We start from the raw sequence: 18,712 nt of genomic DNA, 5'->3' as shown, positions 1-18,712 counted from the left end.
GTCACACAATGTAAAACAGCTTCAGTTTGGAAAAATGACTCGTAGGAAAACACGAGCAAATTACAATTTAATGTTAAGAGCAGCTACACGCGAGGGTGCACCAACTTTTGGCTTCCGACTACAAACAAGATTACGCGATAGTTCCTGTGCATCGCCAAATATCGCGGAAACACAGCTTACCTTGGCATGAAACACTAGCGAAATATATTCAAATCATCACAACTAACATCATAACTAGCTAAAATAAAGTAGGTCTTCGTGCATTTATACATATGTATTTATTTTATGCCAAATTCTTCGTCTTGTCCCCGGTTGAGGCTAAAAGGGAATCCTTGCCTTGCAAAACTCTCGCGAGATATGTACGCGTTTTTATTTATTGTACTCCTTGTACAAATTAATGACATTTTCATAATGTTTCAATGCTGTGTATAATACATGGATAGGATTAGGAACAAAAACATGTGGTTTAGGATATGGAAAGATCATGATATGGGGAAAAAGAAATAATTACTCTCGCGAGGTCTTTCGCAGGTCTGGGGTTCCCTTCTAGACACGATTTACCCACCCCCTCGACCTTGTTTACTCTGACGTCATTCACATGCGCCGCTCACATGCTTGGAACCTAGAAGCTTGTTCGTCAAAGGCAAGTTTTCTCTCTTTTGCCTTTATACCACTCATATTTTGCTTTTAATGTGTTATTTAATGAATGAAAGAAAAAGCGATATGAATTTGATATTTGGTATTACTATGGAAACACAAATATGACTTTGTGGCTGTTAAATGTCTCCAAACACACGAGTGATCTGTCTTGCTACTTACGATGGCACTAAGCCCTCAGCGACCACAAATAATTTGGGCAAAAAAAACAAAACAAAACAAAACAAAACTTAGAGGCACAACTGGACTTTTGCAGAAGAAAATAATGTTTTTTTCTATTTTTTCAGGTGATACATACGGTAGATACAGCAGAGAGCAGCTGACTGACATGGCACATATTCGCTCAGATGTGTGTGAAATGAAGTTGAATGGAGTTTCAGAGGAGATGGATCTGCTCCAGATAGATGTGGAGACTGATGTGATGGAAGAGAGGCCAGGGAGAGATGATGCAGCATATTCAGTAAGTCTTGTTACCCAGCCTTCATTTGAAATTAATATTAATATAATTTAATATAATTGAAATTGCAATATGACCATACCAATCACAGGAACTGCTATTCTTTGACAAAGGTAAAATGTGTCACAGTATAAATCAAAAATTAAGCATCGTGGTGCTACAGAGAGGTCACAGACTATAAATCATGCTCTCCAGCCAAAGGGCAACATTCTAGTTTGGTACAGATCCAAGCAGAAATCACACTGACATCTGGGCTTATAAAATATTTTCAAAGCACCTCAAGCAAGGTAAAGCTAAAAGCCAACCTGTTTCCACAAGATTACACAGATGCCTGTTTTTTGTTTTTTTTTTTATCTAAAACTGTTGGTCTTTTACCTGCTGAATGAATAAAACAATCTGTTAAGGTAGCATGCCATCAAAGTATTTACACATCCTGAGGTATTCTGCACTGTTAATGGTGTTCTCTCCATTCAATGATCAGAGGAATGTGTTGAGGAAGCAGCGCAACTGGGAGAGGCAGCTGGCAGCAAAGAAAAGCAAGAGGAAAGAAGAGAAGCAGAGGAGGAAGCTCAACCGCGAACAGGAGTCAGGTAAATATAAAGTGAAGAGAATCAAACTGTACTGTTGTTTTTGTAGGGGGACTGAAGGTGAAAGTAACCGGAACCCATGTCTCGTCTGTGTTTTTGTCCCGCAGGTGCTAATGGAGACAATCCCCAGTTCACCAAACGGGTCATGAAAGCAATCATCAAAGAGCGTTTAGCTGAGGCTCAGTCCACAGGGCTCAAACTGTGTGTCGACCTGAGTATGACAGACAGCATGTCTGACAAGGTGAGCAAGCCTCAAAACAACACAAACACACTGTTTTTGTTTCAAACAAAACTACTACTTTCAGCTGTTCGTGTTTGTCTGGTTCAGGAGATAAGTCGACTGGCCGGCCAGTTAAGAAGGCTGTACGGGTCCAACAAGAAAGCGACGCGACCATTTCACCTTTTCCTGACGGACTTGAGAGAGGACAGTCGTCTCTATAGAGAGTGCATTCGAATGAATGACGGCTTCATCAACTACACGGTGATTATTCTTGTTCACATCCTGATTTCACTGGTAGTTATTTCTAAAATGAAGGATAAATTAGGAAAACTCTTTTGCAGTTTTGTTTTTCTTAGTTAAAAGCCTAAAAGTTAACCCACAGACAAGGATTTTTGTGTTATTTTAACCTAAAACTGAGAACATAAACTGAATCCTGTTGAAAATTGTTAACAAGCTCTCAGCTGTAGGGAAATTATACTGTGAACAAGGCAAAATGCAACAATCATACTTTAAGGCTATTTCTTGGGCATTTTTGAACTTTCAAGAGCATTCTTGCCATCACTTACAGAAAACACCTAAGATTATAGTTTCTTCAGTGGTTTCACTCACTTCCTCTGTGATGAGAGAAAATTGTTTCAATATTCAGCAACCAACTCAGATTTTTTTCATTTTTCAGATGGACATTACAGAAGAAAGCTGTCTAGACCTTTTTCCTCCAGAAACTGTTGTCTACCTCACACCAGACGCTGAACAAGGTCTGACTGATTTTTCTCAACTTCATTTATGATTAAAAATATCTTAGTACAGAGGAGATGAAGTTTTCAGAAGGGCTGAATTTAATAGGTATGCTTACAAAATATATTAGTCCATAGATTTGATACCAGATAATAATTACAATTATTCTGTTAGCTAAAATATTTATATTTAAAGCTCAATCAAGAACTAATCTGAACCTAAACCTAACCTTTGCTAAAAAAATTAATTGTGACACCAAATTTTTTGAAAAAATATTTGCTACAGACAATTACAAGGTACAATAATACAATATGAAAAGTGAAAAGATTTGTTCTAGTGAAGTCTCGGACTATATAAAACTCAAAATATGCTCCAGCTGTCATATACATATTTAGATTTCTAAATGTATTTGTGCCATAAATCTAATTATTTAAAATACATTTTTTCAGGGATCTTTTTAATTTAATTAGTTTTTTCTATTCTATTTAAATTTCAGCTTTTTTCTTCTCTTTCCTTTTTTTTGAAATCATATTATGATGTGTTATGTGAAGAACTTTTGTGAAAAACTAATTTTTAAAAAGTCAATAATTTAATCAAAAGAACATTTTGAAAATGTATTTAGTTAATACAAGCAAATAATTCACATAACACACACAAGAATATAATCACATTATGATTAAAAGTTTTCAGTTGAAATGCATGTTTTGGCCAACAGATGGTGCATTCTGCCCACGTTCAGGCATTCATAACTGCTCACGCAGTGCTGCCACTACAGCTCTTACTACTGCTCATTAATAATGTTTTTAAATGTACACATACTAAAACACAATGGTCATGGACAAGAATAAAACTGAGATAAGACGAGCTAAAAGTAGAATACATCTTTATATGAATAAAACCCACTAGAAAATCTGAGTAAAATTCTTTCTGCTGGCATATGCCTCATTCGAGTCTCTGAGAATCTGAGATTTTCCATCAGTTCTCTGTCAAGGCCACAACAACATGTACCATTTGTTTTGCTCATATTTGATGTTAAGTTGTCCGATGCAGAAAGGAAAATTGATCTGAGAAGTTTCATGATAAAAGGTCAGAGATTGTTTACTTGTATCACGGCTCCTGCTGATGGAGAGTTTTCTAAAGTTAAAGAAGATTACAGTTGCTGTAACTTTCCTGCTGATGCAACAAGCTCGGGCGAAAAATGCTGCTGCAAATCCTGTTCAATAAACTGTCAGATGGATTTGTTTCTCCAGGCGAAATATTTCAAACTGCAGGTAAAAATGTGAACTTCAGAAGTGATTATTAAATCAGAGGTGTGGATCTAATCATTACGGTCACTGGCACGGTCACAAGATACTCAGATATCTTTGGGCTTGTTTTGGTGGAGGAATTTTGGCACATTTTTTGTCTTGATCAAAATGTAATTTAGTGGTAATTAGTGATAAATACAAAAAGTGTTCAATACAAACTCTGTATGCCAGGAAGGATTTCAGCACCATTTTGCCCCAGGTGTGCTTCACTGTAGATATTAGTTAGTTTTCTTACCTACTTGCTGTGTGGTATGTTTCTTTCTGCAGTAACATACTGTGCAGGATTCTGCCAGTAGGGTGGTGTTTTTCTGTAATTAAAGTGATTCGCTGGATGCCAATAAACTGGAACCATTTGAACAAATCACTGTATGTTTATACAGTATACACCATATACCTGCGTATACCCTGCACCACACCACTGTTCACAAGTCCATTATAGTATTTTACTAGACTAAGTTAGCAATAACTAGATTACCTTTGTTTGTAGTATAGAGCATATGTACAGAATGTATATGTGGCATGTTGTAATGTGTAAAGTATACAGAGATAAGTGACAGTTTTCTAAAATACAGAAATTAAAGATAAAGAATGTGCACAGTGAAGCTAAATCTAAAATAGAGAGAATTTTAGGTTAGATGACAGTTTCAATGGGTGTGGCCATGCTTGGTTGAAAGCCCACTCACCATGTCAAGGTGTAGGCCAAGAGTGGGAAAACAGGAGGGTAGGGTGTGTGGGGCACTTAGCCAGCGTCCAGCCACAATGGAGAGAAAGGGAGAGGGGCACCTAGTCAGCTTCCAGGCTCAAGGGAGTGTGAGGGTTTATGCACAGAGTGTTAACACGCAGGCCCTGCTCATCCCAACACTCAGTGAGGAAAACCTCCATGTCTTCCATCCTCTCAAAGACAAATACAAAGGGGTCCTTGGCATCCAGGTCCTCTTCCTCTAGTGCCACCCTCAAGGCCTCCTGCTGGTCCTCTTCTTCCATTGCCAGGAAGGTTGGCTCTTTCACCTCTCCTGTGAAAAGCCCTGGGTTGCTGCGGACCCACTGCACAGCCAGGTGGAGGTCCTTGATGATTTTGGGCTCCTCCTTCAAAAAACATAAAATACCTGAGACTGTGATTACCCTATAACATTAGCTGTTGGTATTCCATTACCATTTATGACATGATTTTCTGTAGAGGTTTGGTGAATAGCGACAACCGGTGGTTTCATTTGTTCTTATATGACTCTACGAGTGTTCTGTCGAGTGTAGAACTGAAGAGGACGAATGGCCCCTGGAGGAAAACTGAAATGCATTTACAATGAATGAACCACACCTTCGGTGACACCAGCTGCTCTTCTGTCTTTACTCTTTCCTTCTGTTCTTACATCTGCTATCTCTGACTCCGTTTTGTTCTTCACAACTTTAGTATCTGCAGGTTTGACTCCATTTCTTCTTTCACTCGTTGTTTTTGTGCCTGTCTTTGTAACACTGTTGTTCGGTGGTTCCCAGACAGCCCCAGTCACCTTCAGTCTTTTCTTTTGGGATTCATGGTTATATACTTACAGTCTAAACAGTCTGCTGTGGGGCTCCCTCTAGTGTTGAAAGGACAGATGTGCTCATTTGAGTTTGAATACAGCTGCTTTAGTTTACATTTAGTAGAAAATGGGGATCATTAGTAAGATTTTAATTTTGAAATAAAGGACAACATACTACCATGCTCAGTGCACACATTCATTATCATTACATGTAGAAAAGAAATGTTTCACTGGGTGGAAATTTCACGTTTTTTTTGTCTTTAAATCAATCAATCAATCAATCAATAAATTGTAAATGAAGGAACAGCTGGACAAACTAATACACTTAGAGCTGCAATGATTAATCTATAATTAGTAGTCTGTTATATTAATCTACATCTATTTTGATAATTGATTAATTGTTTTTTTGAGTCATTTTTTAAGAAGAAGCTCCACATTCTCTGATTTCAGCTTCTTAAATGTGAATATTTTCTGTACGTCTCTCTGACAGTAAACTGAATATTTTTGAGTTGCGGACAAAACAAGACATTTGAGGGCGTCGTCTTCAGTGTTGATCGACATTTTTCACCATTTTCTGACATTTCTTGGACCAAACAACTAGAATCATCTGATGTAAACTGACAGGCTCGTGCCCGCTGTCTGCAATCTGCATAATGGAAGAGGTGAAATCCTTGCAGTGTTTTTTTATCTCTCTGGTTCACAAACACAAAAGAAGCTTTTGTGTCAAATCACTGATTTTGTGGGGTGGAACTGCTTAGCTCAGCTAAGTGACCCAAGAGACACTTTGGCAGAGTTACTGTTTGTTTAGTTTTCTTAAGTTTGGTTTAGTTTCTATCCTTATGTTCTACAACAAGTAACAGTAAAACATGAACGTTTTTTGCCGTAACTATAACATTTTGCAGGGGATTTCTCGCTAGTGACTTTTGACCAAAAAATAAGTCGCCAAGAGGATTTGGAAAGTTGCCAGAAGGAGTCCTGTGCACATGAGAACTCATCAATGCTTGAGATATTTGTAATGATATTTTATTTGATTTTTATATGAGGTGAAAATGATGTTATGAGTGTAGTTGGAATGTGTTTCAGTGGGACTTATGGACTCAGATTGGAAGTTGATCCTTTATTGAGCCTTATAGAGCAGTTGACCCATCCTCAATATTAGGAGCCGACATGACGGATGTCAGACATGTTTATGACAACGAACGTATGTTTCTGATGGTGTGGGGGAACCAGAGCACCTGGGGAAAACCCACATTAGCACTAGGACTAGTGCTTTTTTTGTTTTTTGTGGGGGAACCAGAGCACCTGGGGAAAACCCACATAAGCACTAGGACTAGTGCTTTTTTTTGTATTTTGTGGGGGAACCAGAGCACCTGGGGAAAACCCACATAAGCACTAGGACTAGTGCTTTTTTTGTTTTTTGTGGGGGAACCAGAGCACCTGGGGAAAACCCACATAAACACTAGACTAGTGTTTTTCTTTTTTAAATGTGTTCAGAATTTATATCTTTGTGAGAATCAGGTTGACTGATTACTTCTCACATGTAAGACATAGGTTGGCCAATTCATGATCTTATCTCTTATTTTTATTTGAATTATTCTGGAGCCAGGCCTTAGAAGAATTGTGGAAAAAAACCCAACCACCTCCTCTTCTCCTTTCTTTTCTTATGGCCCTGGCTCTTGAGGTTGTCCGTCTGGGACGCCCCTGACTGCTCACCCTCCTGCTCATTTTCTTGGGGAGTCTGCTTGGGGTCTTGTGTGGCCTGAGGAATGGATGACTTGTCCTCTGACAGCTCTGGACTGTCCAACTGCTCCTTGGTCTTCTTCAGAGCAGCTGAGAGCTGTTGTTTTTGGTCATCAAGCTGGGCCATGAACAAAGCCTTTGACTTTTCCATTTCTGCTAGCATGAGGGACTTCTGCTGCCACCACTGCTGACATTGGGTCAGTGCCTGATCCTTGGCCCTTCTGAGTTTAGCCCTGAGTTTGTTGTTTATCTGTTTGTGTTTGTCAACTTGATCCATATGGGAGGCTTTCATTTCCTCCATCTCCTCCTGCAGCAAGGTTTTCTCCTGCTGCCACAGGAAATGGTAGCTCTTGAGCTCATGTTTGGCGTCCTTCACAGCATCTACAAGGTTTTTGTTCTCTTCTTTGTGTGTCCTAAGCTGAGCCAGATATGATGCTTGTGATTTCCTGATCTCCTCCTGCAGCAAGGTTTTTTCCTGCTTCCACTTGAGACGTTCAGTCATAGCCTTATCTTCAGCCTTCTTAAGCTCAGCCACAAGTTTTTTGTTGCGTTTCTTTCCATCAGGCTGTGCCTCGTACTCCTCCAGCAGCGAAGACTTTTCCTGCTGCCATTGGAGACGGTCATCTTCAGCCTTCATGAGTGAAGCCATGAGATTGCTGTTCTCCTGTCTCTCGTGGTCAAGCAGTTCCGCACACTCCGAGAAGGTCAATTTTTCCTCATTCCACTGTTTTTGTGCATTCGCCAACTGATGCTCAGCGCTCATCACAGCAGCCAGAAGATTGTTGTTATCCTGTTTGTGCTCACGAAGCTGGGCCTCATGTGATTTCCTTACTTTCTTCATCTCCTGCAGCAGCGAGGTTTTCTCCTGCTGCCACTGGAAACAGCTGCGCTCCTTCGTATTTGCAGCCCTCTTCAGAGCAGCCTTGAGCTTATTAATCTCATTTTTCTGCTCCTCAACCTGAGCCAGACAGGCAGCTTTAGCTTCCTGGAGGGATGCAGTCTCTTCCAGCAGTGAGGTTTTCTCCTGCTGCCACTGGAAACAGTTGCACTCCTTATTTGCAGCCTTCTTCAGAGCAGCCTTGAGCTTATCAATCTCATTTTTCTGCTCCTCAACCTGAGCCAGACAGGCAGCTTTAGCTTCCTGGAGGGATGCAGTCTCTTCCAGCAGCGAGGTTTTCTCCTGCTGCCACTGGAAACAGGTGCTCTCCCTCTGGTCTTCAGCCCTCTTCAGAGCAGCCTTGAGCTTATTAATCTCATTTTTCTGCTCCTCAGCCTGAGCCAGACAGGCAGCTTTAGCTTCCTGGAGGGATGAAATCTCCTCCTGGAAGCTGTGGTGCTCAGCTTCCAGCATAAATTTTGCATTTGTCACAGCATCTATGATCTTGCTCATGTTAGTGCTGTGTCCATCGTGCTTGGTGAGACAGGAGGCGCTGCATATTTCCAGACTTGTCTTAGCCTCCTCTTTCTGTTTAAGACGCTCTTTCTCCAAGTTGCTCAGTTTCTCTTGCATCGTTTCAGCTTCAGCCCTCTGAAATAAAAGATCTTTTTCCAACTGTTCTACCTTCGAGTGAGCCTCAGACACGGCAATGTCTAAAAGTTGCACCTTCGTGTCCTGAGAAGTCATTCCAAGGTTGCTTTCAGCTATTGCACATAGCTGATCCTTCAACGTCTCCATCTCTGTCTCCATCTGCTTCAATCGGCTTTCCATGCCCTTGGTGTTAAGAGTGTGGCTGCTCATGATAATTTAGAGGTTTCCTCCACGCCACCTAGCTGGGATTGCAGTTTTGTATCCTGTCTATCCTGTTCTGTCCGCTTGTTGTCTGTTCCTGTAGCTCACTGAGTACTACAGGTGAGTCCTCTTAGATTTCTAAGTGGCCTCTCCCTGCAGATCTACTTTGAGTGAGTGTGGCCCCACTGTCCTTAAGATCACATCTCATCTGTGCTTCTATCAAACTAAGGTTGAAATTATGTGAAGTTTCCTTCTCGCTTTTACTGGACCTACTGGACTCATGAACGACGTGGATACAGGACAAAACACTTTGATGAAAATCCTTTGATGATGTCATCAAAGGATTTTCATTTTTTTTTTTGAATTTTTTTTAAATAAAGTTTTAAAAAATGAAAAAAAAAAATCACAGTGGCGTGTGTGATGACATCACAATGACATCATAAACAACATTCCATTGGAACCTTTTTTTGTATATATAAATCTTTATTTAAAAAAGCAATGCAGTACAGTGCAACACAATACAATGTGAAGACAACCGCTAGGGAGCTACAAACATTCAGGGGCAGCACCTAATGGCTTTCATATTAGTGGAATGTCTAATAGTTTTAATATGTTGTTTGACCTCATTGTCAAAGACAGAAAGAAGAGGTTTCTGATTAGTGTATCGACATTTGTGGATATGCCATTTGGCTAAAATGTATATTAAGATTAATGATATAAAATTGTTTTTTTGTTTTTTTTTTGCAGATTGCAGAAAGCAAAAGGAAAAATGTGGTTTATCTTCCCATACAAAATACATCTTCAGGGTGTCCTTCACAGAAAGAGCAATTTATATCTATATCTCTTTTGAATCGTTGTAAAAAGACTTTTGATGGGTAAAAGCTGTGAATTATTTTAAAAGATACTTCTTTTACTTTATTATTTATCATATATCTAGCTGGCAGGTTCCACGTCTTTTTCCAGTTAAGGTTATTAATAAAGGTGTTCCAATAAGCTACCACATATGGGATTGATATGACATCTTTCTGAAATAATGAGCGTATACGACGATTACTATTGCCTGTTGAGGAGAAACAAATTTGACCAATTTCAAGTTTGGTTGGATCAATGGGTAATAATGTTGGATTCTGTCCTGCTGTACGTTTAAATAACATAATTACTCCTTTAGGGATTGCATTTATAATAATATTGAATTCATTAATAGGGATTATGATACAATATTTTAAGATAAATTCTTGATATGTCATTAGTGACCCATCTAGGTTAAACAACTGATGAACCAAGAGTATGTTGTGAGTAAACCAAAAAGGGTAAAATAAGGACTTTTTTCTGAATATGATGTCTTTATTGTTCCATATGTAGTATCTATGTGGGGAAAAATTATGTTTGTAGATTAATGACCAAGAGAGAAGCATCTGTTTATGAAAGTTGGATAGTTTTGAGGGGATTTTTTCAACACTGTAATTACAAAATAAAAGGAAATTTAGGCCTCCTAATTTAGAGAAAATAAAATTTGGTATGAAGTTCCAAATTGAAAATGGGTTTTTGATGAATTGTTTAAGCCAATTTATTTTAAAAGTATTATTTAAAGTGTAAAAGTCTAAAAAGTTAAGGCCACCCTTATCATATGAGTTCATTATTACTGATTTTTTAATATAGTGTTTTTTGTTCCTCCATATGAAGTTATACAACATCTTGTCAATATCTTTTAAGACCTTTTTGTTAACATCGAGAGATAAAGCAGCATATGTAAGACGGGATATTCCGTCAGCTTTGGTTAGCAAAATTCTACCTTTCAATGACAAATCTCTTTGTAGCCATTGGTTCAGTTTTTTCTGGGTTTTGTCAATAATCAAGTCAAAATTCAGATTGCATCTGGCTTCTCTATCTTTAGTAATGACGATTCCCAAGTACATAATAGTGTCTTTTACAGGTATATTGCAAATAGAAGGGATGTCACAATATTTGAGAGACATTTCTTTATGTTCAAGCAAAGTCTAGATGCTGCAGAGAAAGTATTTATCAAATCAATAGATAAAGGTATCTGAGAGAGATCTTTTAAAAAATAATGTTGTATCATCAGCCAGTTGATGAATTTTTTTTTTTTTTTTAATTAAAAAAATAAATAAATAAATATTTGCTACAGACAATTACAAGGTACAATAATACAATATGAAAAGTAAAAAGCTCTGTTCTAGTGAAGTCTCGGACTATATAAAACTCAAAATATGCTCCAGCTGTCATATACATATTTAAATTTTTAAATGTATTTGTGCCATAAATCTAATTATTTAAAATACATTTTTTCAGGGATCTTTTTAATTTAATTAGTTTTTCTTTCTATTTAAATTTCAGCTTTTTCTTCTCTTTCCTTTTTTTGAAATCATATTATGATGTGTTATGTCAATAACTTTTGTGAAAAACTAATTTTTAAAAAGTCAGTAATTTAATCAAAAGAACATTTTGAAAATGTACTTAGTTAATACAAGCAAATAATTCACATAACACACACAAGAATATTATCACATTATGATTAAAAGTTTTCAGTTGAAATGCATCTTTTGGCCAACAGATGGCGCATTCTGCCCACGTTCAGGCATTCATAACTGCTCACGCAGTGCTGCCACTACAGCTCTTACTACTACTCATTAATAATGTTTTTAAATGTACACATACTAAAACACAATGGTCATGTAAGGTCAATAAAAACCTCAATAAAAAATTTACTATAAAACTATAATAAAAGAAAACTTAATTTAACTTAATAAACGTAAGTTGTATAGCACCTTTCATATACAAATGCAGACCAAAGTGCTCCAAGTGCTTCACATACAAAATACATAGAATAAACATAAAAACAGGAATATAATGCCAAGTAATGTAAAATGAGATGAAGAATAAAACTGAGATAAGACGAGCTAAAAGTAGAATACATCTTTATATGAATAAAACCCACTAGAAAATCTGAGTAAAAGATAAAAATGGATTGCTTAACATAAGATGGTTGAGATAATAATAGTGATAATTCAAGTTGAAAAATTAAGTATATAAAGGCCTGTATCAGGAACATCATCTCTAGTTAAAGGGTTAAATGAAGAGTTAAGTTTTTAGCCTTCTTTTTAAAAAAAATTGTGAGCTGGCCTATGTAAATTCATATGTCCATATTTATTATCTTTGTTGATTATTTGTTTTTATCTTATTTTATTTCAGCTCTAGAAACAGTGGAGGCTGACACGGTGTACGTCCTCGGCGGCCTTGTGGATGAAAGCATCCAGAAGGTATGACACGTTAAAATGGATTCTAATACTGAAGTCACATGGCAGCAACTCAATCTGCAAATTCAACATGACTTATTAGATGTTAGTTTTCTATTTTGATAAGTATTTTGCTCAGGTGAAATAAAACTTCTCCCTCACAGAAATTGAGCTTTTCAAGGGCCAGAGAGCTGAGCGTCCGCACGGCGAGGCTGCCCATAGACGAGTACATGGTGAAGAAAAACAACACCAAGAACTTCCACTCAAAGATCCTGGCTGTTAATCAAGGTGGCTGAATAATTTTCATTTTCAGGACGACTGAAGCTGTTTTTGTATTTGTTATTTAACGAAGTGTCTCTCTGTCCGCAGTGTTTGACATCTTGTTGACCTTCTGCAGCACCGGCAGCTGGACAGAAGCACTGCAGGCGTGGTTCCCCCGGGGGAAGGGTTATGTCGTTGCACGAGACGATTCCTCACGACTTCCTGTGTCTTCAGCAGAGACATAACACTTGGATTTCACCTGTGCTTTAAACAAAACCCTTGGTGGGTCATCGCTCTCTATCTTAAAGGAGCAGTTCAGATTATTTGAAGTGATTTAAAAGAACTGAGAGCTGCAGCAGACCTGCAGTTTTCAGGGAGTTTGTTCTTTCAGCATCAATCACCACGTCATGTATTTTATCAGTTTAAGTGTACACAGCAGTTTCCCACAGAAAAAGTTCGTCTGATGGCAAAGTAAAGCTAAATAAACTGATATTGCTTTTTAATGTGGCTAATATATGTTTTGCTGCTGACCTTGTTCCCAGCAGTACATGTCTTATGTTCCTACAGCAGTACTTCTGCCATCTACCTCATAGAACTGCACTTCAGATTATATGAACTATCCCTTGAATTACCTGAGGGGAGCTGACACAATTTGATCTGTGCCTTTTTAAGAAGAAATAGCAAACTGTTTTTAGCATTTCTCAGTATTTTTTTTTTTTTTACATTGAAACCAAAACATATCACACTTTGACTTCAGAAATTTAATCTTGATATTTTCACTCTTTGCAAGGAGTCATCTGTTAAATTCAGTAACAGTGAATGACAGCATTGTGAACAAAATGACAAAGCCATAATTATCTTTGCAGAAAATCTGATCTTGAAACACAGTTTAATCAGTTTTTTGTATGTAAGTTATAATGTAGATAAGGGCTGCACACTTGGTTGAAATATTGTTGAAACTGCAGTATGGCCAGTGCAATATCCAAATCAAAAAGCTGCTATTTTTTGTTAAAGGAAACTGTGAGATCAAACAGCGTTATAATGAAGTACTGTAGTGCTGCAGAGATGCCTTGACTTACAAATTATATTTTCCAGATGTGAGGAAAAATATTTGGTTCAGACCTCAACACACGTCACATCATCATTACTTGAAAAGTTGTTATTTTCCAGTGAAAATAAAATTTTTTAGGCAAAAATTATCGTCAATCATATTGCCATGGCAATATCTGTCACATGATTTATCTGGCATTTCCACAGCCACACACTTTTGGTAAGGCACAAATTAGGTGTTTGCAGCTGTATTTGGTCCATACTGTTCTTCCAGCTTTAATTAAAAATCAAACGCGTGATGTCTGAGATATTCACTTTTAGTTAGAAATGTTCACCCTTTTAGCTGCTGATGCAAGATTTAAGGACTGTTCCTTGTATTTTTTCTTTTGTATTGCAGTGAACCAGAGTGAACACTTTTCTGATATGTATTTGTTAATTAAATTATTCAGAACAGGCAGTGTGTGTGTGTTGATGAACAGTTTTTGTTAGTTTCACTGTGCTTAAAATGTATGTTTTTTGATGCTGACTCACATGGCTCACATTTTAAAAGAGATTACTGGGTTAATAAAGAAGACCATGTGTTGGAGCTGCAGTGTCCTTTTCCCACAGAGTCATGCTGTCCGGCTGGTATTTATCTTGGTACTCAGCCCGAGTTTCTCTGGAAAATATTTCTAGTCTTTGTTCTCTAATGTTTTATCTATTTTCCACTGACTTGAAGAGGAGTTTTCAGTGTATTATCAGAGGGTTTACTGGTCGGTGAGGCAAAATGAATCCACCTATTTGAGACTTTGTTTCTAATAAATTATTCGACTTGTTTATTGCACGGCTGTTTATTAATTTATTTATTGGATTATATAACAATGAGTGCACATGAATAAATATTGCTGTAGATGTGTAAGAGTCAGCCATGAAGCCATTTTCACATTCCCTGGTAAATGTTACAGTAAGTAGTCTTTAGCTAGTTTAAAAGAAGCAGGAGGACATTTTTATTTAGATCATTTTATTTTTGATGTTATATTTTGTGGTTATTAAGGTGGCACTTTTGTCAACAGGGGCCTCCAAAATCAACACTACATGAAAGTTGCTTGTATTAGCTTTAAATGATTAGAATTATTAGAAAGTACACAGTTAAAACAAGCAAAGAGCTAAAAGAGTAGTGGTGGGCAGGTCAAGTCAGGGAAATAAAACTGAATTATTGAAAAAGAAGTCTATTCAGTACAAATGAATGTTAAATGTAAAAAATGGCACGCTTAATACAGGCAGAGATTTGTATAAGAAGTTCCTAAAATATCAGAAAAACTCACATGTACAGTTCAGAGGAAATAATCTACTCAAAATGAATCCAAATCACTCGTTTTACACAAACATTCTGCAGTTATTTCATTCACTATTTGGGATAATTGTAGAGTTTATCAGTTGTTTTGTACAGTTATTGTTATGCCTTATGCCGTAAATATGATATGAAATATCCATAAAATATATCACTTTGTCGGGAGTCGTCATTTTACTCAATGATAGAAAAGGAATGGGTACGGGAACCACTGATTTGTCAAATTTAAAAAATTCCTTTCAAAGAAGCAAATTCATGCCTAAGAATCACTCCTACATCCTACATTTCTATTATTATTAATCATCCTGCTTCTCATGAATATTTCACAACACTTGTCTTTGTCTTCAGCAGACTAGATTAGATTAGATAAAAAAAAAAACACCTGTTGACAACAGGACCAGACAACTCAGTCAATCATATCAGCCAGATTCTCAGACATCTCCACTAAATACCATAACCACTTTAAGATTATGCTCATGGTTTATCAAGCGCTTCCTGATTTGGTTTTAAGGTATGCATTCCCTTGATAAACACAGCAATCATGTCATGGTACGGCTAATCTTCAGACTTCTAGATTTCAATCAAAATGTGGCAAATGGGGCATTTAGCCTTTAGCGAACTACAACATGGAACAACCTGCCTACTGATGTGAGGTTACACAATCATGAACTCAAAAGAAATTAAGCTCTATTACATGTGTTTTATCACCCTGTAAAGCATTTTAAATAAACACAGGAATTCTGGCATGGAATAGCAGAGGTAGCAAAAGTACTCACTTAACTCCGGTAAAAGTACAAATACTGTTTAAAAAAGCCCGGTAAAAGTAGAGGTACTGATTCAACTTCTTTGCAAGTGGAAAGTGGAAAAGTACAAGCTCTGACATGTACTCAAAGTATAAATCACCCTCTGAAGGACATTTCTGTTGGCTGCTTCTGAGAAAATCTAACTGGATCTCATCTCATCATTTTTATTGCACGCTAATGATCCTTTGATTTACTGTCCTGCAGCAAGTTAGACATTTATTAACAAATACAAATAAAACAATAAGTAGGCTCGTAAATCTTTTCAAAAATGATTGTTGTGACTTTTTGGCTCTTTTACTGTTAGCTGTTAAAGTTTCTATACATGAGGTGGATGTTCTACCAAGTGAGCTTAAGTGGCAGGCTGCCAGAATCCCATTATTTTCACATTTACTCTGTTGCACTTTCTTGCCAAGATACCTCCTTTGTTCTATTAATTGTGGTAATTGGCTTTTTTTTTCATGACGAACCTTTTATATTATTCGTATAGTTTGATCTTCAGACATTGTTCTGCAGCTGAGAAGAAAACTGCTTCTTCTTGGTGACACTTACTGCTGTTTTTTTTTTTGACAATGCTGTTCTGGGCTGCTTATGATCTCTGTGGACGCTCACAATGAAAGCCTATTTAAGCCTGTCTTGAGTTAGCAAAGGGATCTGACTAAACCTGGCTAAACTGTCTCAGTGGATTGGCTTGAGAAATACCCTCCGGTACCATCCTTGATCCAGGACACACTCACTGCACAAAATTTTACAAGGCATTATGAAAGTATTCTCTCCTATGACAGTGTGAGAAACTCTGACTCTCATTTTCCCCCTTCCTGACACTAAGTCGGTTCCAGGCTACTTTATTGGCAATCACGCAGACCTACTACTGCACAAAACTTTTATTACTATTATGTATACAGTGGCTCAACTTCTTTTGCAGGCTTTAGTCATTATTAAAAGTCACTGTAAACCTATGGCCTTTGTCATATCATACCATCTCCTTGGAACCTGGAATATGTCAATGAGGATTTTAAAACCTACCCAGATATTATGTTTCCTGAGACAGAAAAGACTTAATCTCCTGAACCTTTGTGTGGGCAGGTGTGAAATATTGCTTCACTTGAGACCAAAGCAGTTTGTATTTTGTCTATAACCCGTAACCACTAAACTGATAAATAAGTACCTGTCTAAACACGTGCAGCAACATTCACTGGAAAGAACAACTTCATCAATCATCTTCTCATGAGACGACGTCAAATCAGGCAAAAGAGGAGCTTACTTGCCTGTTATAAATTATAGTGGTTTTTAAATTATTTTTTGCAGATTTGATCCCCAGACTGGTGAGTTCAGGTGGGGAAAGTGAAGGAGCAGTGGCATGAACCCCCAACTGTCCCAATTTTTTTTTTTTTTTTGTCATCTTGGTTCCAGTTTTATTGTTTCATCAGATGATAAATTAAGACATATCAAATAGACTTTAAATGCTTCTTGGCATGTGCAAAAGCAAGAATTAGCGACATGTAAAAGTTCGAGTTTCCTTTGAATGTCACTTTTTTCTATTCAGTAACTTCAGGTATAGCAATAATCCCCCTCAACTGGAAACAAAACTCTCAACAAGCCAGCATATATTGCCCATAAAGAAAAAAAAATCCTTGTTGCAGGCTTAATGTGACACTCAGGAGCAGTAAGACCTAAAACTATATTCAATCAAATTCAATCAAAAAATGCGAAAATCAAAGTACCTTATTTTGAGAGTTTGGAGTCCAAACTGCAGCTTTTACCAGTCTCTCAGTCTCTGGTGAAGAAAAATGTCAAGCAGGCATCCAAAGCTTTTTAAAACTATATTTATGATTTCTAAGCTTCATTTACAACAGTAACTGGTGTTTGTTTTTTAAGAAATTTACACATATTTATTCACCTTCCTCATAACATTTCAATTTTATTACAATGCGTGTTTTTTTTTTAAATCTGGCTTTCAGCTACTGTCCCGATCAGTCATTTTGAAATAGAAAAAAATAATAATTAGGATTTGTTTTATTTATTTGATTTTCGTTACCACCACTGTTGAATCCCATCACATTTGTCTCTAAACAATTACCACATGCACCGTATAAAGAGGAGCTTGGGTGTCTTGGCAGATGTCAGTGCTTTGGTTTTCTCTGGAAGAACTTTTCCCAGGGGTTCTGTTGCACTGTGGTGAAATAACACAGTATTATAGTTATTGTTATCTAGAAATCTCCAACCATCTAGCTCAACCATACTTAAAAGTTTAGAAAACATGCCATCACAGGGTTTGCACAACATTTGATGAATTCTTGTGTAAAACTTTGTAAAGACAGTTTAAATTATAGTCACTTCATGTATATTGTTTTAAGTTTTAAGTTAAGTGATCTGTTTTGGCATATGATTTTATACACATTTAGCCAAGCTTGGGATGGCCCAGGATGGTGGACTGGGACAAAATTTCGGCCCTGGCATTTGACCCAGGCCAACCCACAACAAACAACAAGACAGTACCCATCCTTGCACACGCCCTCAATGCAGGTGTTATTAAATATTGCGTCTAACCTTGTCAAAAAGGGCCTCTTGTCCCATGAGGTAAGGTGGGTCTGGGCAGCTTCAATGGTCAGCGGAGCAGTTGCAGTTGATTATAATGGACGCGCTCTGCTGTGGCCCCTGTGCAAGGGGAGAGGGGAGCCAGGAGGGAGCATGTGGAGCCAGTTGTGTCAGCTCTGTAAAGTAAACACATCATATTGGTGGGGCGATCAAGATAACAAACCAAATGAGACCTTAATCTGGTTATTACCAAGAACTAAGAATTTGGCAGGAACGGTAGGGACATGTCCCTACAAATATCCAGCAACTACTGGCACTGTTGTCAGTCTGTGTCTAGTCATTGTTAATTAGTTAGATCCAGTATCAAGTCAAGGTCCTAATTATGGACACAAAACAATGAATTTTTAAGTTCTGAAAGATTAAGTCACCCCCCCGCATATATGCCTTACAGTGGGGTTGGTCCACTGCCTACTTTATTACTTTTTTATCTTTTTACTGATAGAAATATTTAATATTGAATTAAGCAACTA

The 18,712-nt window shown here is 37.5% G+C and overlaps 1 protein-coding gene across 2 annotated transcripts; it reads left to right on the top strand.

Annotated features, from left to right (window-relative positions):
* Positions 1-944: 944 nt before the first annotated feature.
* Positions 945-12,790, top strand: trmt10b (tRNA methyltransferase 10B). Of its 2 annotated transcripts, XM_084712275.1 has the most exons (8): positions 945-1,117; positions 1,596-1,704; positions 1,809-1,942; positions 2,030-2,182; positions 2,598-2,676; positions 12,160-12,227; positions 12,368-12,491; positions 12,573-12,790. In XM_084712275.1, the coding sequence occupies exons 1-8, from the start codon at positions 986-988 to the stop codon at positions 12,707-12,709; spliced, it is 936 nt and encodes a 311-aa protein (XP_084568401.1). In that variant the 5' UTR covers positions 945-985; the 3' UTR covers positions 12,710-12,790. The 2 variants fall into 2 exon arrangements, with proteins under 2 accessions (XP_084568401.1, XP_084568400.1); XM_084712274.1 differs by lacking the exon at positions 945-1,117 and having other exon boundaries at positions 1,268-1,704; positions 12,601-12,790.
* The last annotated feature ends 5,922 nt before the right edge of the window (positions 12,791-18,712 follow it).

The sequence above is a fragment of the Lutjanus erythropterus genome, chromosome 23 (genome assembly GCF_056507025.1).
Source record: "Lutjanus erythropterus isolate fLutEry1 chromosome 23, fLutEry1.hap2, whole genome shotgun sequence".
Taxonomy (NCBI): Eukaryota; Metazoa; Chordata; class Actinopteri; order Lutjaniformes; family Lutjanidae; genus Lutjanus; species Lutjanus erythropterus.
The sequence above is the reverse complement of the archived record's forward strand: the minus strand, read 5'-3'. Positions and strand labels throughout refer to the sequence as shown.